This window comes from Zootermopsis nevadensis, unplaced genomic scaffold, assembly GCF_977971745.1.
Source record: "Zootermopsis nevadensis isolate Lab colony 2312 unplaced genomic scaffold, Znev_1.0 Znev_ptg000021l, whole genome shotgun sequence".
In the NCBI taxonomy this organism is placed as follows: Eukaryota; Metazoa; Arthropoda; class Insecta; order Blattodea; family Termopsidae; genus Zootermopsis; species Zootermopsis nevadensis.
The window spans coordinates 17034636-17057788 of NW_028259153.1; the positions used below are offsets into that span (position 1 = coordinate 17034636).

Below are 23153 nucleotides of genomic sequence, written 5' to 3' on the forward strand. Positions count from 1 at the left end.
GACATCAGAAACTCCATTTTACTATGCCAGGCTGAACGTAAGACGCACTTATGTTTATTACAAAATGAAATTAACCAGATTACTGGATTAATCATGACATCTCTTCTCTTTACCTTATCAAGCTATTTTGCTTGCTTGGTGATTGAGTATCAATCTGGAAATCTGCGTCACTTCACACAGACTGGGAGCAATAACTTGCATTCAATGAGAAAAGAATAAAGGAGTAACTATGATGCCCACATTTCCTGGAAATAAGAAGGGAAAAAATTGCTTCCTACAGATGTCAAGCTGGTCTGTTCACTCTGCCCTATTGTAGAATTAGCAGTATAAAATGTTACAATTGGCAGTGATGGCTATCCTTGTAATCTTGGGGTCCCGGGTTCAATTCCCAGTGATGCTCAGATTTATAACTTGTGTTGGGCAAGGCATCACAGAGTTTTCCTCCGGGGGCTTCCCCGGTTTCTCAGTGGCATCCCAACAATTACTCCACTCACAAAGAAGAAGACAATGGCAAACCACTTCTGGATCATCTGCCAAGAATGTATATATATATATATATATATATATGAACAGGTCCCTGACAGCCTGAAGAGGATGGAAGGATCCTGTTCATAATATATGGACCTGTCGTAAGACAGAACACTAATAAAAAAAATGTACATATAAAAATTAAAATTTACAAAACAGGGACCCGCAGATGCTCAAGGCACTGAAGAACGGGTCATCTAAGTATCCCAAGCACTTAACTGGAGAGACTGAGGAAAACCACAAGAAAAGTCAGGATAGCCAGTCTTTGAATCAACATTTGAAATTGGGACCTCCCAAATATGAAGCAAAAATTGCTAACCACTTTGCTGCAATTTAATGGAAGATAAATTATATGTTTTAAGTGTTAGATGGACACAGTCTTCTGTACAGAGAAGTCAATAAATGAAATAGTATTGGTCCATAATGCCTTGTTTATGTTAGGCATTCCCAGGGGATGCCACAGAAAACTGATAATTCAACCAGCCATGCAGTGAGATACATACCTGTTAAAAGTACTGGTACTTATTCCCAAATGTTGGAAGTGGAAATAATATCTACCTTTTCCTTTTTGTTTCAAGATACCATATGAAAACACATTACTCACGAGTTTATGTGTATTTCATTCAGTCTGTGACTCCACTGTGCAAGCCGAACTGAACTGTAGTTTACTAAGAGGTAAATATATCTCATATAACAAGGGGAAGATGCTTACTTAAAAAGACAGAAGTCCATACAAACAACACAGTGAGAATGTTTAGACAACTGCCGAAGCATCCCTGTGGGCCTTTCATATGATTACTGCTCCTTCCATTCTTATTTTCATAATAGGAATTCTAACTAAAGATTAAGAGCCGGCGTAGCTCAGTCAGTATAATGACTGGCTACGGACTGGGCAACCGGGGTTCGATCCCCGACGGGGGCAGAGGATTTTTCCTCTAGCCTCTGAGTCCAGACCGGCTCTGGGGCCCACCCAGCCTCCCATCCAATGGGTACCGGGGTCCTTTCACGGGGGTAAAGCCGGCCGGGGCGTGATGCTGACCACTCACCCCCATCTAGTGCCGAGGTCAAGAATGAGTAGGAGCTATACCTCCACTCCCCCCAAGCGCCTACATGGCGTATAGTGGGACAGCTTAGCTTAACTAAAGATTAATCCACAATGTCCATAATGATGTCTAGCTTCCATGGTACAGTATTGGTGTGGTTACACAAATTCATAAAGCAGCTAAGGCAAGACAAAGGGACATGTAGAAATATCTATTTTATTTTTCTCTAATCATTACCCCTTTACTAAATGTACTGCTCAGGACAATGGTCAATGGCAGAAAGGTGGAGAGAGAAACATAATATCACAACACGTTACTGTATATATATTCTTCACATTACAAAAAAGCAAGAATATAACAAATAATGTTGAAATTCTAAGAAACTTTTTTCTTAATACCCGAGATTGTCAAGAAAGATAAAAGCTCTACATTAACAGTTATGTTAGTCTGCAGCCCTCATTAGTGAATTTTAAAGTTGGTATGAAGTGACTGAAGGAGATCTGGAGAGTTTAAAATAGCAAGGATATGACATTGAGGTATTTAAAGTAAAATGCAGACCGGACAGCAGAAGCTGATTTTTTAGTAATATGAATGCTGAAATGATTTAGAGTTTCACTCTAAATCTTCTGCCTGCACTTCATCTTAAACCTCTCATGAAGATAACAATATTATTTTTCTCTTCTGAAAATTAACATTTAGAGGCTTTAAATCCTTTTTAGAAACAGTGATATTTTTACGGCACTAATATTGACAGATTAAACAAATGTTCCCAACATAATAACCACCTCATGCTGCTGCTTGATTCTCAGTAGCTGCATTCAGAACAAATGTTAGAGAAGTGTTAACAGCAAGAGATCATTGATTGAATATCATTACTTTATAATCTAAATGTGAGCAAAACTGCTGCAATCAGCACAAGCTCTGTTAACAAATAATTATTTTATGATATTTTGAATTACTATTAATTTTGACATGTAAAGTACTATTAATTAAGGGAATATGGAGGGTAGGATGAAAAGCAATAATAGGAGAATACTTCATCTTTCTTTTGACAGGTCTCAAAGGATCCTGACAAGCTTCTATGGACTGTCACACAATATTAAAATAACATCATAGATAACAATAATTGAGATGCCTTCCATATATAGCACTGTAGTTAAAAATAAACTGTCATTACATCAACACAATCACACTGTGCAACCTTAAAAACTTACAAGACTCATATATATGCATATCTTTGAATTAGAGTTAATTGACAGGATAATGTAAATATTTATAATTCATGTTCATACCTACTTACAGTCAATGGATTGACGATTGCCAACATATGTAGGTGAAAGGAACACACACCCACCAGAACAAGGGCCCATAAAATTATCTGTTCACACGGGAAGACCTTTGTTCTCGTAAGTGCTCTTCTCTTCCCACATAGCAGCTACCCAAGCAGCAGCCAGCCTAAGTTTACACAGCATATGAAAATCTTCAATATGGTAACACTTCAACAATGGAAGGAGATAACTTATTACATAAAGCACACAAATGGTTTCCATATAAAAGTAGCAAAACAAGTTTGTAAGGCAATGGAACCGAGAGAAACAAGAGGATTTCACCACTTCAGTTCCACTGAACAGTAACAGAAAAGCAATGTCTCTTTTTCTTCGTCTCATGAGGCCTTAAAGTTGGTGTTCAACATGTACACTCTGGCATATATTGCAAAACAATGGTACAAGTTAAACATGTTGCATACCTACAATCTAAGATTGTGCTATGTATGGCTGTTTGAGCTATTCATCCACTGACTCATCACTCATATAGGGTGGCAGAACCAGCTGCACTGAGTGCAAACTAATCATATGCAAATCTCTATAAATTTAACTGCAATACAATAACAACAAAACTGACAATTCACATACGTTTAAAAGAAAAGCTCGGACTATATCACTATTAGCAGTCTGACACCAATCTGAATGTATTGCAAGTAAAACTACAAGAATTCTAATACAGTGAAACCAAGATTCCTAGATTCCTATGTTGTGAGTTCTATGAATTGCTAATACCAGGTCTCACCATTCAATGGTACGGATTCAAGATTATATATTTCAACTGCGTCACAGCCACCTCCACCAGCCGACAATCACAGAAGAGCTTTGAATTGTTGGATTATTTTGTTTAACAAACACAGCACAAAGCACTGATCCTCCTATATTATTATTTTTGTGCCACAATGACATGCAAACTGTCACTGATGATGTACCATACCACTGCACCTGGCTCCTACATACTGACATCCCCAAATTCCAAGTTCCACTTTTCATATATGGTTAAATTATGCGGAGACACACTGCGTCGGATTCTCTTGAGTGAGTCTTGAAAGTCTTGGAACTTAATGTTGCGGACACTGCTTGGATCGAGGCAGCGAACTTGTTCTGGGTTTAGTTCTGCCAATAACAAGTAGCAATTTAAAGAGGTTAAACATATAAATTCTTATACCAGGGTAAGAACATTAACATATATTTTTAATATTAATATCAATATGCAGTTTGCATCAGAAAGTGTTATGCCATCCAGTATGGAAACAGAGCATAACAAGGTTTGCTGAAAGAATAATATCATATCAAATATTTCATGTAATTAGTCTCATCTTTGATCTTGCACAAAAGTCCTTTCATAATATTGGCACAGGATGAAAAGCAGAAGTCATCTACTGGGAGCTCCCCTCTACATCAGTAGTAGGAAGGAAACCAAAACATCTCTTTTGAATTGCATCACTCTGGAAGGTTGCTGTCAACACACTCTTATATTCATTGGTGTTTAACACAAATGTATGCACATGACTTGCATTACACAGGATTCTGATATTAAATGTGAACCAGAACATTTGTCAGGACTTGTTTCTTCCTACATTTTTTCCACATCTTTTCTATGAGCTTATGGAAAGGGACCATGTCCTTTACTATAAAAGGAGCATTATATGAGCAGTTACTGAGATGTAAGTACCTCTTATTGGTCCTAGAGCTGCATCCTTGGCAAGTCCTGTGAGATCACTTCCAGAATAACCTTCTGTAACAGTGGCTAGTTTTTCCAGCTCTTCCTGAGACAAGGGACTGTTATGTCGACTCAACAGCCGCCTCAAAAGCAGAACTCGTGTTGCATGATCTGGTAGTGTCACATATATGCGCTTTGAAAATCGTCTGCAACAGTATATTGGTAACAAGCCAGTTAGCATGAAAGGTATATATTACACATTGCACTGATATATTATACCTATGGAGATATGAGAGGAGGGAAGAGAATTTTAAATAGGAACAGAAGAGTTACACTGTCTGAAAAGTTACTGACATTTCAGTTTTATTTACTACAAGGATAAACAACTATGTTATCATATCAATGTTACAACAGAAACATAATATTTACTTTCATAATACCACAAATGTACGAGGGTGAGTCAAATGAAAACCGTAAAACTGAGATAAAAATTCGAAATATCGCGCCATTGTCCTATAAGTTGGCAGACATGTTACCAATGCTATAAAGAGTATCCTATAGGTGGTAGTACAATGCAGACAAACATATCGCCATCACAGTGCCAATTTGAAAATGGCTGCTCCACTAGTTACGTGCACGAAAGAAGAACAATGTTCTGTAATTCGTTTTTTGATCAGTGAAGAATCTTGCAGAATCATCTTCGACCTGCAGTCAGATCAAAGCGACGTGGACTTTTGACTAGAGGTGTCCTTGACATGACAATGCTCGGCCCCATACTGCCCGTGCAACAGTTGCAACAATCCAAGACTTGCACTTTGAGTGTCTTCCACATCCACCATACTCACAAGACCTAGCCCCAAGTGATTACCACATGTTTGGGCCACTCAAAGAGGCGATGGGAGGAAAGAAGTTCCGTTCTGATGAAGAGGTACAGCAGGCGGTGCATGAGTGGTTGCGCAGACAACCACAAGAATTTTTTTCTAGAGGAATCCATACACTTCGTTAACGCTGGAGGGCCTGTATTGAACGAAATGTAGACTATGTAGAAAAATGATATAGTTGTGTACCGCTTTCACTCAATAAATTAAATTTAAAAAAAAAATTACGGTTTTCATTTGACTCACCCTCGTATCAATTATAATAAAATGTAAAAAAATAAAATAAAAAAATAAAATAAACTCAGACAAGGTCAAAAAGTTAAAAACTGTTGTCTAAATTTCTAAACCTAGTTCAACAATTCAGAAAATCTTTTATATGTCCAGCAATGTTACTAACATTTAAAATGGTAATGTCATACTGCAGAACTGAGACAGTGGAACCACAGTGACGTTTATGTACTGTCTCATGCTAAATGCCATCATCACAGAAAACCCCCGATCCCAGTACAATTTGATTTTTTTTATACAAGGTTTGAAAGAACAACAGTACATGTAATGAGGCTCTGCATACCAGAATAAGGAAAAGTTTTTATCCCAATACCAGTCACCTTTTACTGAAGTACTGAAGGACCTTCAAGTCAGACTGTCATCACTGCACACCTGATACTTGATTCTAACTTTATTTAAAGAAAGTAAATATTCCAGACCAAAATCCATATATTTTTGTCAAGTAATCTAAACATCCATAACACTACTTTCCCTGCAATTAAAGTGATATTTCACATTAAAATATAAATCAGAATCCTGCTCTGGAAGACTTAACCCATAGAAAGAGAATTGGATAGGAAGCTGGGTGGGCCCGGAGTCATTCTGGATGTAGTGACGAAGTGAAAAATCCTTGTCCCTGCCAGGAATTGAATGCTGGTTGTCCAAACTGAACTATTCTGGCTCACTTACCTGAGAGCTGCTTCATCTAGTTCCTGAGGGCGATTTGTTGCAGCCATGACCAGAACCCTCTCCTCAGGGTTTGATGGGAGGCCATCAAACTCTACAAGAAACTCCGTTTTGAGGCGCCGACTTGCATCATGCTCACCCTCTCGCCTCTCAGACAACAGTGAGTCTACTTCATCAATGAAGATAATGGACGGCTAGAATCAACAATCATCAAGTGTGAACTTACATGAAATATATGGGAGGATAATACTGAGATGGACTTCGAGGAAATAGGGTGTGAGGGCATGGACTAGATTCAACTGGCTCAGAAAAATGTAGACCGACAGGCTCTTATGACCATGCTAAGGAACATTTTGGTTCCATAAAAGGTAGGGAATTTCTTGTCCAGTTTCTCAAGAAGGATTCTGCTCCATGGAGTTGGTTAACTTCACATTACTGGAAATGGTAGCAGTAATGGGATCCATCAAATTTCATTGTAAGGTGTCACACAGTAGCAGGGATGCTGATGTCTTTCTCCTGCTGACCTCAGTTCACATACATCAGAAACTATGAAAATCAAGCAAGAAACAATTGGGAAGAAGTCCCTTGATATTCAGACAGAACAAATGTTTGACTGGTTTGTGTCGTTCTGTTGTGTCTTATGCTTCCAGGTGTAATTGTCGATCATCCTGGCATCAGACTGCCTGGCAAGAGTAAAGACAGGAATCCACCTTTTAAATGGGATATAGCTTTCTGCCAAACAACTGCAAAGCTAACACAGCAGACTAACAGCTTAATGTAGAATATGAATGACAACTGGGACCTGGTATACCTTATACTGACAACGTTTTGACTGCATGAAAGCATAGAAAAAATCCAAATTCAACTAAGAAAATGGCAGTGTCTTACCCTTAGACCATCAGGTCTTGTGTTAGTTAGTAGATCATTCGATGAAACTATATAAACTGAAGACTATAATTATGTTTGTTATCATGAGGAGTATGCTTGCCTCAGAGTGCTGCCCTGAAATTTAATGGAATGACTGCAGAAAATCATAAAAATCCTATTCGATACAGATGGTCAGAAGTATAAATCACGTTAGAACTGAGCTTAACTACTCAAGTGAAGATACACATGATATGCTACTTTTGTCAAACTAAACTATGCTTCCTGGGATAATTTTATAACCTGACCTGGTAGCCTGAGCTGCTTATCACAGGAGGTGAAGAAGGATTTGGTAAAATTCAATGACATATTACATAATTAATATTAATATAGAATCACTTACTGAGTTCCCTTATACAAAAGACTATGTACGCTTAACACTGAATTGTAGCTGTTATATACTTCAATTATATTTGTTATGGTTTAAGATATTAAAGAACTCGCTGAACTCTAAGAACAACAAATGTTCCAAATGGATTCCAAGGCATAAAGATACTACTTTAATCTTTTTGCAGTTATGCTAAACTACCACAAATCATGTAAAATTTTTTTGCAGATGTATTAAAAATGTTCACACTGATGTGAGGGCTGAATAAAGTGATATCTCAGGAGGTCATGTATGACTCTCACCTGCAACTCCCTGGCAACAGAGAATAGGGCCCTGACCAGCTTCTCACCCTCACCAACATACTTGGATGTCAGACTGGCAGCACTGATGCTGAAAAACGTGGCATTGCATTCAGTGGCAACAGCACGTGCGAGCAACGTCTTGCCATTACCAGGTGGTCCAAACAGCAGTAATCCTCGGGATGGAGTGCGCAGACCAGTGAACAATTCAGGGCGTAATGATGGCAAGATCACCATCTCTTGTAATGCCTGCTTGGCCACCTACAAGTAGAACATTAGTAACAATGCAAATGGTCTTTCATGACCAATTTATTTTTTATTTAATTCCTGATTTGACACAGTTCCATATCTGATTGTTACTTTGCCACTTCATGAAAGCAATTTCTACACACCTCAAAATGGGATTACCTATAGTGCAATCAACTAAGACACCAACAATTATGGACACCTTCTTAAGAATTTAAAATGTGATCAGCATACACATGATAGACAGTATGGGTTTCTGCTACACACTCATTCAACCTTCACCAGTCTAGTCAGAATTTGCCAGTGGGACAAAAAGCAGATAAATCACTGAAGTCACTACAAGGGTGAGCTTACACAGTAAGACAACATGTGTATAAGCCATAGACACATTCAATGTATGAAATCTTGAATATTAATACTGGAATTTCTTGGAGTAAAAAGTATAAGGGAGTTCCAAAGGAATGACAGTTCAATGAAAAATATTTATACCCTGAATCTAATCATTTATATCATAAAATAATGTAATATTTCCCGTGTATATTGTCTGTATGTCCACCATGAAATAACAGGCCCTTCCACATGTAATTACAGTTTGAAATGTAGTACAAAGTAAGACTTATTGGCTCTAAAAGTAAAATGTTTATTTTCACGAGGAAAATTAACAAACTGTAGAACTTGCAACAATGATTGCATTGTGTCAGATAATTCGGAAAGAATCACAGTTGACAAGCAAAAAAGAAAGTAAGTTTTAATTTGTGATAAACTCTGACACAGGACTTCCATTTTTGAAAATGTGATTTAGCATTTAAAAGTGAACATTCCATAACTTTTGAAAGATATCCCACATAAAATAATTGCAAAGAACCAAAGAAACTAAATTCTTTGGATAGAATAGTTCTGGAGAAGAAGAAAAGGAGAGAGAGAGAGAGAGAGAGAGAGAGAGAGAGAGAAGCAGTCAAATTCATATGGAGCAGAAATTGGGTGTCTTTGTGAATAACACACAGGAACAATGTGTTGGTAAGCCTGATAAGTTGTACCTCTTGTCCCGCTATGTCTTCCCACTGCACAGATGCACCTCCTTCCAGAATCTCATCCAAGATGATTTGAGCAAGTTTTGGGTCCACTCCTTTCAGAGCAGGGGATGGAGTTTTACGAGATGGTGTTCCCTTTGTGACAGAGTTGGTGCTGTTGTTGCTTGGCCTGCGCACAGGAGAACTGCTGGGCCCCTGTAAACATGTTAGAAATTTACTAACATTGCAGCAAGGTGGTTTAGCATGTAGTTCACTTATTTCCCTAAAATTCATTAAATGATGGCTCTGTACAAAGGTTTCTTGCTTTTATGAGGTTTAATGTAGCCACCAGATAACAGTAAAACATCTCCATGCTGTGTAGGATTTGAAAATTTACTTAACAAGGAATGAGAAAGAAAGAAATGTTCCAAGAAGCACAGTCAGGCTGAGGAAATCAGTCAGTTGATCAATAAATCTGTTACAAAATCAAATGGTTCATTACCATTTCAACAGCCCATCAACGGAATATTTTTAGCCAAGCTACATCCTCACCATTTTCTAAGTTAAATTTCAATAATATTCTCTCATTTCTGTCTAAGTCTATGATGTGTTGTCACTTTCCCTACAATTAGAAGTTTAAATAGAATCAGTCAGTGATAATTAGTGCAAGTATAAAAGCATCCAATAGGCTGGCTGGAACTATCTATGTCTACATCCATGCAAAAGGAAATGCTACTGACTTTGTGCAGTGAATGAGATAAAGCTAGTTTTTATCACCTGAGAGAGGGACAGCCAGCCTGTAAGCATCATACTTCTTTTTATGCAGACAATGGACAATACCCAAGAAAATACTACCATAACAATACTAGTTATACAAACATTCAGAACCATAAGATATACTTTATTATCTTCACCACATATCAATTTCTTTTCAAACAAATAATTTAATTCACTCTTACAGAAAGTTGTCTTTTGATAGTTGGAGGTGTGGAGGCTGGCTTGTTGGGTCGAGGGGAGATAATGTTGCTGTGGGAACGGCCCATGCTGCGTGGCAAGGTTTGGCTTTTGTTCATTGCTGTGCCTGCTGCCCTCTTCCCTGGAATGTTTAACTTCCGCCCAAGTGCTGCAAGATGGACAATCAAACTCTAAACAGTGTGCAAAAATAATAAAATTATGATGTCTGCCCCTCAATCAGTCCACACACTCATGCTCTACTTCTTCATTATACACTTAAAATTATCCTCCCACCTATGTCTATACCTCCAACATATCTCCTCTCTTCAGGCTTTGTATGCATTATTAAACTGTACAATGTATGCCACATGACCCATGACCCACATTCCATTCGATAATCTTAATAATACACAGTGAAGAGCACAAATTATGAAGATGGCTGTCTTTTGGGTTGTAGCACCATGTAGTCTGGTTGAAGTTTACCACCGTTTCAGAGGTCACTGTTGCCTCCATCAACACTAATGATGGAGGCAGGAAGGAGCATCGTAAATTTATACCAGACTACATGGCGCTACGACCCAGAATACATCCACCTACATACTCACTACCATAAAAACCTCATATCCCACATATTATGAAGCTTCTCACTGTGCGCATTGTTCCATCGTCCTGTTACTTCATCTCTCTCAGTCACAAGTATTCTTTGAATCTTGTTCTTGAATAACATAATTCCATATTCTCAAGAGACCAAGTTTTACACCCATACACAACAGCAAATAAAATTATAATTTTAAATATTTCAATGTTTAAACTTTAAGCAGGAGATCGGAAAACATCCCCTGTTGTAGAAAAATCCTTACTCTAAATATTTACATTTTTATAAGTCTACATACAGAGCCGGGATAGCTCAGTCAGTATAGTGGCTAGCTACAGGCTGGACGACCGGGGTTTGATCCCCGACGGGGGCAGAGGATTTTTCCTCTAGCCTCTGCGTCCAGACCGGCTCTGGGGCCCACCCAGCCTCCCCTACAATGGGTACCGGGGTACTTTCCCGGGGGTAAAGCCGGCCGGGGCGTGATGCCGACCACTCACCCCCATCTAGTGCTGAGGTCAAGGAAGAGAGGAGCTATACCTCCACTCACCCCAAACGCCTACATGGCGTATAGTGGGGCAAACTTTACTTTTTATAAGTCTACATACAGTGCAGGGATGGTCATTTATACACAACGGATGTCAACTTTGCTAGCTGGGTTTTGTTCTGAAATATATGTATATTGTTTAGTATACCCAAGGTGCTTGTACAATAAGACATAATGCAAATATAACACCCTCTAATCTCATGCCAAGTATGTCTACAATCTAGCATCACCAAAGTTGTTCATGGCCAATACAATTTCAGCAAGCAACATTAACAAAACATACTTCTCCACATGCAGCATTAAAATTTCTACAAGGAGGCTACATGTTGGATGGTTAATGATTTTCCAGTCAACTTCACTTACACACACAGCTAACAGCAACCAAAATCTAGACTTGTACTTAAATCTAACCTAACCTAACTTTTCAGTGGCATTCCCTCCACACCAAATATAAATGTTAAATCACAATAACTCAGTCACCAGAACCTCATTTGTGAAAATAGGGAGGGGGGGACCATGTGAGGTTGAGGTTAGTGCACATCTTGACCCGAAGTCAACACTATAGACTCTGACCCTCTGACCCAAGTGAAATGTTTTGAACCCACACACATCACAATATTCATATACTGTCTATCATGAATCCTCTGTAAGGTCATACACCTGATCCTAAAATTATCAGCCTGTCACAGCAGAAACATGTCTTTTGTTTCTCCAAGTGCAAAGATTATATCCATATTGCTACAGATTTTATTTTTTTATTATTTCAGCACATAATATTAGAATATTTATTTATTTATTAAGTGTTCTGTCTGATGACAGGTCCATATATGATGAACAGGATCCTTCCATCCTTTTCTCGGATTGGGACTTGCTCGTACGTATATACATTCTTGGCAGGTGATCAGAAGTATCAGAAGTAGTTTGCCATTGCCTTCTTCTGTGTGTGTGAGTGGAGTAATTGTTGGGATGCCACAGAGAAACCGGGGAAGCCCACGGAGGAAAACTCCGTGATGCCTAGACCACGGCCTTGCCCAACACAAGTTATAAATCTGAGCACCACCGGGAATTGAACCTGGGACCCCAGGCTTACAAGGCTAGTGTTCTGACCACTAGACCACCGTGGCAGTAATATTAGAATATCAAATAATTAAAATATATAGACTTACATTGGGATGACTAAATCTAAACCACTGATATGAAACAGAATCTCCTCCTCTGGCAGTGTAAGAAAATATGTATATTCATATTCTGGCCAGTTAATTTTTAATACAAACAAAATCATTTCAAGCAGCTCACAGTAAACTGATAAATAATAAATACAATGATTTAATTTTTATGAAGCAATGGGTTACTAGTTATGGTTTTCAAACTGTGTTTGGCTCAGGTTTTATAACTCAAAAGATTCAAAAATGAAGTGAATCAACACTACTGTTAAAAGCTCAAAATCTAATTTGCTACAATGTCAATGGATGTGAAAGACTAACACCATTAATTAAATGATACATGTTCATAAAAGCTTTCTGCCATAAAGTGTAAAAAGCATAAAGCAGGTAAAAATTGCAATCTTAATTGTAGATTTAAAATTTTTATAATAAATTTGTGTTAAATTGTACTGTTAGTGCTAGTTTATACTATGTTAGTGCATGTTAAATTTCAATATCCCAGCATATTATATTTCAAAGATAAATGATTCAATTTGAAAGAAACTGAAGCTAGGTACAGGCTGTTACAGGGATCTCACATGACTGCTGAAAAGGCTGCCAATGCTCTGCACTATAAAATTTGTTCATCTACAAAGCTGAGCAACTGATGTGTTATAACAGGTCTCTGCAATTCTTATTTATTTTTCCTCCATGAGTAAATGCTTCCCAAAATTCACTATTCTCACATTTTGCTGAGTTCACCCCCAAACTACATGAACTGCTTTCTGAATCCCAAATAAAGCAATTTAAGAACAAACACACATTTCCTGATTGAATGGAACACAAATATTAATCACACCAACGGATACTCCCACCCTTGACTAGCCCACACTAATCTTCATTATTCCAAGATCTGTTTCTATATTTCCACCCATCTATATCCTATTCTTACAATTAATTCCTTTCATGAGTATTCCCCACTGAAATGTGTGAATCTTTGTGCTCTATGCACAGCCCATCATGACTTCCAGACCTCCATTATGTAAGTTCCCTAAGAAGGAATAAATACTGAATTATTGAACAAAAGTAACTGCAATGTTCACTTATCATTTAAACAGAAATTGACGCATAAAATCTTACAAACCAAAGACACTTGGAAGATGGATGTATACAACAAATTATCTTAAAATTTCACAAAATTTTAAAAACTCAAAAGTTCAATATAGATGTTTGACATATTCTTGATTTTAATATTACACAAAGGCAATCACTTTATACTATAAATAAACACATTTAGTATTAATTAGATCTGTAATGCATAAGAAAAACAAGTTACTGTCCTTAAAAAAAACTGCTTCTGTTTTATCAATCCACACAATACTAAATTTTGAGAGCTAATGGATATGACAATGGTTGATGCATCTGAAGAAACTCCTTTTTCTAGTCCATGCTAGATATAGGAGGCAATATGAAAATTTAATGTCCATTTCTGATGATTTCTTAAAAAAATCTGCATAAAACATGAAATAATCACAACCAACTCCTGAAATTGTATATGTGCAGCCATTGACACAGCAATATGGAAATCCCTGCATAAGAACTAATTGTTAATAATGATAATTATATCTGAAAATGATGAAATACCTTCTGTGGGTTTCTGAATGGGAGGAGAGGGGGGTGGAAATTTGAACTCCTGCCTTTTTGGCCTGGGGCTCCCCCCACTGTTCATTAGTGTGTATTGTTTAGGTTCTGTTTTAGGAATGGTCAGGGGCTGGGGAGCTACCCTGGACTGACGAGTCTTCCCCCGAGGGGCTGAGCCCGTCTCACTCGACACTGCTAACTGGCCCAGATGCACAAGGCTGACTACAAGAAACAGAAAACAAAACAAACATAACACAATAAATGTAAATAAATTAAATGCTATGCTGTATGAACTCAAAATGAAGTTTTTACACAAGACCCACTCTAGCAACACAACTTGAACAGGGCCCAGGAATAGCTTTTAAAGGAGACAATTGTTAACGGAAGCATTCACATCTTGAAGATGATTGTCTTCTGGGTTGTTGCACCATGTAGTATGACAGAGGCAAAATGCACCTCTGAAACATCCATAAACTTCCACCACACTAAAGGGCACAACAACCCAGCAAACAGCCATTTTCATATTTGCTACTGTGAGAACCTCAAAATTCACATTTATATCCCATTAGTAATTAAAAACAAATGGAATACAGAGGACCCACTGACAAAAGCATAAACCTGAATGCAAGGATAAGACAATAAATAAGAATGGGTGTTTGCATCCACTCATGTAGCATTAAAAAGGTGATTTTCTTTAAGCATGACATCTGCCTGCAAAGGGAATAACATTAATCTCATATGCACTTTTGATATTGATATATATATATATATATCTGTACGTAAAGTGTGAGTGAGTGATTTAATGTTCTAAAGATAATTCAGAATAACTTTACATAAAAGTGGCCATGTAATTACCTTGTTAGAAAGCAACCACATGTTATACACTGTCAAACTTGCCACAGAACTACATTTGTATTTGTTTTGTACTAGAAAAAAATACAAGAACTAAATATAAATTAAATTGAATTAAATGAACATAACCAAATATAATCTGAATATGTAAAAAAACAAAAAAAATATGTCCAAATTGGAAACAAAAATATATTTCTTAATGTCATATAGATATATGCCAGTGAACAATGTAACCACATGAAACACTGAAAGAACAATAGAGTTAAAACTAACTGGCCACCAGAAAGTGAAGATATGACACAAACATAAACATTCATAGGAAAATTATGCTCAGTAGTGTTGTCTGGACTTGAATGAGAGTAAAAAAGTTACAGTTTCCAGCACAGTGGAATGAGTACAAGTTGAAATCTTTTCAATTCACTTCATATGACAAGTTCCACTCAGAGTGATCAGTGCTGGATTCTTCACTGTGACTGTCACACTTCAAATGTTTTGATGCTGCCACTAAATTCTTCAGGAGGACAACTATCATTTATGACGTTAATTATAAACTCATCAGATGTACAAGTAGGAGAAGGCAAGCAGTATGTATTTTACCTCTAAGCACTTAAACTTATTTCACATGAAGTCTTATAATACTAAAAACAAACAATAAAACTAGTGGTACCAAGAAAGAACAATTTTCCAACTTCTTCATATAAGCAATATAATTTAAAAATAAGCCTTCATGAAAATTTTAGGTAACATGGCAACCTGGTGCCCAGGACAGGCCTGGTGATGCAGCAAAATTTTGAAGTCACGCCTTAAACAACTCTCATATCGAAGAAATCTATACATACACGCACACAATGCTTATTATTACTTGACCTGACACCACACAATTCTTAATACTATGTTTAACCCAAAAGAAGCAAATTAATCATATAAGTTTAATCCTGTGAAGTGTTTCAACTTTCTTTGATGTGGGGTTTTAATTTTAAATATTACATAGTTACATTGTACTTCATGCGTCTTACCAGCACTGACCACAGTGAGTGACATAAGACAGACACCACTTAAGGGGAGGCCTACCAGGAACATGCAACGTTTCCTGCAGGAGTGTGTCGCTCGCAGGCTCTATACCTAGGAAGTCAAGGCGATCCTTAGCCATCACCAGGTTAGTCTTCATCTTGTCGTGTAGGCGCTGGGCACGTTCCCACACCTCTCCCTTCCCCCCAACACAGTCCACTGCAATCCCCTGCTCCAATTCTGATATGCCCTTCTTGTACAGTTCAATGGCCAGTTCTTTCTGACCTGCAAAGTGAGTCATTGATACATGTTTTAAGGACAACAGCCTAATAGTCTTTGTGATATTAAATCAAAGAGGAATAGAAGTGCTTGGCATGTAGTGTGCATGGGGGCCATTCAAAATGTATGGAACATTTTTATCAGAACATCTCAAGCAAAGTGACCACTTGAAAATACTTGGGAATAGATGGGAGCACAGTATGTTTCTCTCAAATGCTCTCTCCTCTTCTTCTGGGTCGTCCGATATACAATTAACAAGTTTTTAAATTGCAAAACTCTGTTTTTAATGAATTAAGAAGGAACAGCATTAAATTCCTTTTAATTAGATTATCGTCCCTGCACATAAAACTGTAATTTGCGTTTATTATGTACCACGAGAAACCGTTTGATACAAAATATATTCATTAACTTTTGGCATCAAAATAAAAGCGCCAAGATGAAAATTAAATCATAAAAATGTCAACTGGTAATTAATTCTAGGAAAGTGGTTAGTTTTACAACGATGTTGGTAGAGGTTATAGTGAAAGCTGATGGTAAACGTATCAACATATATAAGTGTTAAAATAGACAGAATGATTAGGAATGATTATGGGTTCGTAGGGAATAAGAAGGAAGCGGTCATGGCCTCTTCAGGTACTAACTACCCTAGCATTTGCCTGGAAGGACTTAAGGAATCCCGAATCAGGACTAATTTTACAAAACCAGGTACCCTTAAATACAAGCGAAGTGTTGTGTTATAGACGCCACGTGTCTCTTTTTCAACGACTTGCTCTTTGTAGCACAAAATAGCTCCTCCATTACGCGATGTTTCTTCCACTGTAAATAAGAAACTGAGCGTACAGAGTACACAGTACATTTAAATCTGAAAACACACTGCAACAAATACACTGAACTAACTTGCGTCTCAACCCTAATTCCGAGGTGAAAAGCCGTTGAGAACCACCTGTGCTATGACAACACTTAGCACAACTGCAACGGCTTCAAACCTTTGCAACGCAGGAGACAAAATATGAACGCGTGTGATTCGCCGTGATCGTGCGGCAACTTCTCTGACACGTCTGTGAGGCGTGTAGTCTAAACATAATCTGCAGGCGGTACAATCAATCATTTTTCAGAATAAGCCCTGTAGAGCAATAGATTTATTTTACATTTAAAGAGAAAAAGCAACACTGCATAATAAAATACACAAACAAAGTATTTATTTTATTAAAACAATTTGCAAATGTGATTCGGGTAATAGTAACAAGAAAACGGAACACTATATAAGGCACACAATTTTAATGTACAATGCATGAGCTTTATAAAATATTATTTTGACACTGTATCATGGTTTTGCTGAAGTCCAATGATAAGCTTCTTTATGGCCGTGAAGAAGACTGCAATTCCGTACCTCAAAGGAATTCCTTGAATAACTGCGAACGTAGATTTGATAACAACAAGAGCTAATGGAAGACTGTTAGATTACATACCACCTAAAATATATGCCTACGTCTTATCGAAAGAAAGAACGTCTGTGTTGTCTTGCCGTCTTTACTACGCAGACAGGCAAATTCAGTAAGAAATGTCAGTATCGTTCCCTGGCTTTACATTATTATGCCCGTTCAGCCCCTACAAGACCCAGCTGCAAAGCGAAGACAAAATTCCATTTGTTTCCATGGTTTCTCAATGGAACATAAGACTATGAAAAAACTTACAGAAACTGCACAAAAGCCATATTATTTACATTCCTCGGGTAGCAAATTCCCTTTCACGAATTCACGCACACAACTAAAAAAGGTGCACTCCATTATAAAAACATATTCCGCAAATTTTGCATGTCCCGTTGATCAGAATGCAGACATACATCTAGGCATCTTGTTCTGAAGCCAAACGCGCATTCGACAGACTTTCTTCAATGGTTTGAAATTACCTATTTCCTTTAACCCTTTCGATGCTCCGTAACATAAGCATCGGTTCTTCAGGTCTGGACTTGCTTCAGGTTTGAAAAGACCAGTCAGTGAAACAAACACTTGCAGTTAATTATTCGTAGCGTTTTCATATTTTAAATTGTACATTACCATGGAAATATAAGCTGTTTAAGATGTTTAAATAAAAATGAACACCGATGGTATTAATATACTTCATTTAAAAAATAAAACGTGTACCTGTTTTTGAAAATGTAAATCCAAGGAACATCGTACCTGCACTTTTAAAAAAATCTACACGCTTATAAAACTGGACAACTTTGTTCGTTGCTGAGCAACAGGCCGATCGCTGAGCGCTTAATAGGGCGTATAACCACAACAGTAACCGTCACCAAATTGCAATCCGTCAACTGATTAAAAAGTTATCACAGGACGTACACGGATGGACGACAATCTTTCTTTTGTAAAACATGGAAAGTGGATGGCATACCAAAATGAAACCTAACCTACAATCCTTACAATGTTTAAAATTATAATAAACATTGTAGGATTTGAGGTTTTCACGGCGGTGAGTCTGAAGATGACTGTCTGTTGGGTTGTTACGTCGTGTAGTCTGGTAGAAGTTTACCGACGTTTCTGAGGTCCTTGCTGCCTCCATCATCAGGGCGATGATGGTAAACTTCTACCAGTCTACACGGCGCAACAACCCAGCAGACAGCCATCTTAAGAAAGCATTCTTCTTGTGCGTATGTGTAATGTCTGTATCCTACACATCTTCTGAATCTGCTTACTGACGAAATAAAAGTCAAAATGTGTTTAATAAAAACCTCACAAAGGAGAAGTAGCAGAATTATAAAGTTAAAATATCCCAGTAACAAGGATCTTACTTCAAGCGCACGGATCACTGCCCCCGCGTGTTCGTGAGGGGGAAAAATACGTTAATTTAATTAAGCAATCGCCTGGCGTACAGGAGGGAAAGTTTCCATTCTCCAGGAAAACCCTTGTTTAAATTTCTTTATTCTTTAAGGTTCATAATTTAAAATAGTTTGGAGTACGAAGCCTGCATGTCGTTTCGGCTTTAAACTAGATTATGAGCCGGTACAAATTTCAGTCATTGCGGGAGAAAGCCACAATTAGGAAATGGATTCCCGCTGTGCATTTTCCGGCGGCACATCCCCCTTTAATCCGATTCGGCGCTCTGCATACAGAATGCACAGAAATTCAAGATCACCACCAACTCGGGATATAAAGTAGCAGGATTAACAGAACTAATTGTAAGGAAAATTTATGTAAAGGAAATTTTCAACGGCAGAAAAGAAAGTTGTCTCAATTTTGGTCTGTTCACCTTCTCACTTCCGTTAGACCTTGTTTCAATGCAGTCACTCCAACGAACCCGGTGAGATCTTAACAGTCCACCTACGAACGCAACTGTGCATACATTTCCTTCGCCTGCAAACAGCACTAGACAAACTGCCTGGTTCGTCAAGGAGCGGCTAACATTTTGTAATAGTCACTGCATTTAAAACGCAAAAGCATATGCGACTTAAAACAATCAATTTCTGCGTCAAATTCAAGGTTCTGGATGGTCCTTAAGCAGCTGTTTGACCATCAAAGAATTATCCACGTTTATGGAACATAATTTTTTACAAAAACTTTATATTAAACGATTTAATCCAGTACACAATTCTGGCATATCTTTTTGCCAAGGTCCGCTTTCATACTATTCAACTGTATGAAGCAGACGTGTTCATACCTAAATGTAATGCCTCATTTCTGATCGCATGCTACATGTCTAGCATATCTGTCATAATCATCCTAAATAAACAATTAACCAAAAATAAGATACGCAGTGCATGTAGCACGCATTCGAGATACGAACAATGCACAAAACATTTTGGTCTGAAAACACGACGGAAGAGACCACTTACAAGGCCTAGACGCAGAATAATATATTATTAAAATGTATATAAAAGAAACAGTTAAAGGATGTCAAATGGATTCGGATATGGACCATTGGTAGGCTCTGGTAAACCCGGCAATAAAAATTTGGGCTCCATAAAATGTGGGAAGAGGAATTTCTGACTATTAGAGAGATTATTAGCTTCTGAAGGACTCTGCTCCATGGAGTGCGTTATAATATTTTTATATGCAATGACTTTTGTGTGAGTTTCAGTAACCGAATTCATTAATAAGTAAGTAGAAAGTACATGCCTATACCACGAAGCTAAAACCGATCATTCAGGTTCGGAGACGTAAAGAGAATACGAACATACAAAAGCTGTTTCGGATGAAAAGTTCCTGTCTGTTTAATTGGGAGAAGCTGAATGCCTTGTGTTATACTCATACGTCATTCATGTCACGGCACTTTGTCCTTTTACAAAAAAAGACTTCGAAAATGAAACATAAAGAGAGAGTACGAATCTGCGCAGTAAAGCGAGCTTCATCGATCCGCTCCGCGGAGACAGCTTGCTGGCGTTCCGCGACACCCGACGCAGGGCAATGCGCCCACGCCCCTTCTGAGCAGTTCAGAAGAACCGAACTGCAAACGACCTGATACAATTACACAATGACAATCGTCATAATTTCTACCCCATCTAACACTGTCAGGACGATTAAATAATGAAACTCGATAGACATTGGCTACGCGTACATTATACATGGGGGAACTAAGACATAATACAAAAATAGACTGAGAAACCTGAAGGAGCACACGGGAGATATTACTAAAATTGGTTTTACAAACATAGGAGGCGAGTGTGTGAACTGGACTGATATCTCTGGATAAGGTGCAGCGTTGGCCTTTTGAGAAAGCCGTCATGAACCTTAGGGTTCCAAAGGAAAGACTTGCCTGGCCAGCCGAATACCAGAAGTTCGAGAAAGAAAGAACATTGATCGAATTGAATTAAATGCATGCATATTACATTCTGGCGGTTCCATTATCACACTCCTAACGAGTTCGTAAATCTGTTCGTCTGTTCGTTACTTGTGAGTAAAACTGAACAATCAACACCCAAACACAGAGAATTCGTTCCTAACATTTCCCGCTGCTGAGGACCCTCGATACGGTTAGTTAATTCTACGCCATAAACTCCAGAGGAAGTAAAAATACGGAACTGATACTCAACACAAACTGCAGGTACAAGGGCGCAGATAATTAACATTATTATTGCGAGCAGAAGAGCCAGCTGCTGCCGTTCTGCCAGCAGAACGCAATGACATGCAGAAAACTGCCCTGACGTAGCTTTATCCGTCGCAAATCCCACACTGACGGGCAGGGGGCGTAAAAACCGCAGTCAGTCGTGACAAGAAGCCTCTCCACTCCGAACTGTTAACACCTGATTAACACGCTACTAAGCCGGGGTAAATCGGCCTGTGAAATAACTGGCTACAGGCTGTAACTTCACAGGGTTCTTCAATGGTGCGTCAGCTCTTTCTAAGGTCTCGATTCATTGTTCTGTTCCCGTATTCGGGCAAAAAGTTTATTCTTTTGTGTCCGATAGATGTGGCTAATTCCAATCCCTGAATTATTGAAGGACTTGGATTATAACAATTAATAATGGTGAATTGGGAACAAAAAAGTAGTCCCCATATTCAATACACAACCTAGATTTTAACCATAAAAACCCAATAAAATCAGCAACTACAGCTGTGATTCAAACCCAGTACCCATGAACTGTTACAATTAAGACTAAACTGTAATATTCATATGTAACATGTTATTCTTCTGCTTGTGCATAGATCAGATCAAATGGAATAATGTTATAAACTTTCATCACATCACTTTCGGTACTGAAACAGTTCAGTATGCTAATTGCAAGTCGTGTGACGCAAGGAACATGTATTATATTTTAACTACAAACATCTTCAAGTGAAACTAAACCTATGAATGCTAGCATTAATGTATCCATATTCGATAAATAACAAGCAATCTCATTACAGCTCCCACTACTGACGGATAACGGACAGTCACATAGAGCAGGGCCTCCCTGGAGCAACTGGCAGTCAAGAAAGTCCCTGATTTTACTGAACTCAAAGCTTCATCTACGTAAACTCAAAATCACACCATCAAACTGCATACTACCTTGGTGTAACTAAATTCAATCTCAAAATCCACACATTATCTTTACAATGTTCATTTCAATATTATCATCCAATCTATGGACGTCTTCCAAGTGGTATCGTCCTTTAAGGCTTTTGGGTCAACATTTGTATGAGTTTTCAATATCGCACATGCGTGCTACGCGTTCATCTCAACATATTTCATACGGTACAGCAGAATACGACGCAGTTGAGCCACACAACTGGCTACAGGTGGTTGCGAGGACGGACACGTTGGCTGAGAGATTAACGCGCCGCCTCTGGGCGTAAGAAACAGGGTAACTAATCGAACGCCTTGCGTCAGACGACGGCTGCCTAATATGACCTTGTTCATGGAAAGTAAGAACTAGAAAAGAAAGTGTCAATGAGGCTAACAGACGCCGTGGAGAAACATTTCTCCTCACGTGTCACTGTTGACACAACACTGACCTCTGGGAAAGTCAACCATACAAATTCACACCGCAAATCGAAAAGACGTGTCCCTTATAACGGGACGATAGCAAACCTGGAATCCGAAACACGGAAGGGGATCACATACATCAAGTGGATTTAATTACTCGTTCCTCGTTTATATACGCAACATTTCAATTTGTGGTTTAACAGAAACAAGTGAACTCTCTGTTTCGTACACTTTACATTTAAAATGCTAATAGCGCATGGTCATAGAATATTTGCGTCGTCCGAGATCATTAATTAAATTACGAATAATAAACAGAAAAAAGGTTGTGTTCCGAGGCGGGGATGCAACATGCCGTAGGCCGTGTGGGCGGTCCATCAACAAGGTTCTCAGCAAGCTCCGTTACCTTTTGACAAAACTGCGACAAAAAGAGAACAAGTCTTCGCAGGAGGTTGAAACAGGAGGGCTGAGACGTACAGAAAAGAGATTCAGAATAAAAGATTTTCTTTAGCGACATCCGGCGAAGATGTAATCCGAAAGCCAG

The 23153-nt window shown here is 38.3% G+C and overlaps 1 protein-coding gene across 4 annotated transcripts in view; it reads right to left on the reverse strand.

The window, feature by feature from the left end:
* Nucleotides 1–1874: 1874 nt before the first annotated feature.
* spas (spastin) overlaps nucleotides 1875–23153 on the reverse strand; it is a 50881-nt gene continuing 29602 nt past the window's right edge. Inside the window, exons 2-9 of one of the 4 annotated variants that reach the window (XM_087352546.1) lie at nucleotides 15995–16216; nucleotides 14075–14293; nucleotides 10155–10318; nucleotides 9223–9411; nucleotides 7943–8200; nucleotides 6392–6582; nucleotides 4569–4762; nucleotides 1875–4009 (exon numbers count right to left, since the gene is read on the reverse strand). In XM_087352546.1, coding sequence (XP_087208672.1) covers nucleotides 3846–4009; nucleotides 4569–4762; nucleotides 6392–6582; nucleotides 7943–8200; nucleotides 9223–9411; nucleotides 10155–10318; nucleotides 14075–14293; nucleotides 15995–16216 — 1601 coding nt within the window. In that variant the 3' untranslated portion in view covers nucleotides 1875–3845. The remainder of the gene's footprint in view (nucleotides 4010–4568; nucleotides 4763–6391; nucleotides 6583–7942; nucleotides 8201–9222; nucleotides 9412–10154; nucleotides 10319–14074; nucleotides 14294–15994; nucleotides 16217–23153) is intronic. The other 3 variants (XM_087352547.1, XM_087352548.1, XM_087352550.1) reach the window with 3 other exon arrangements.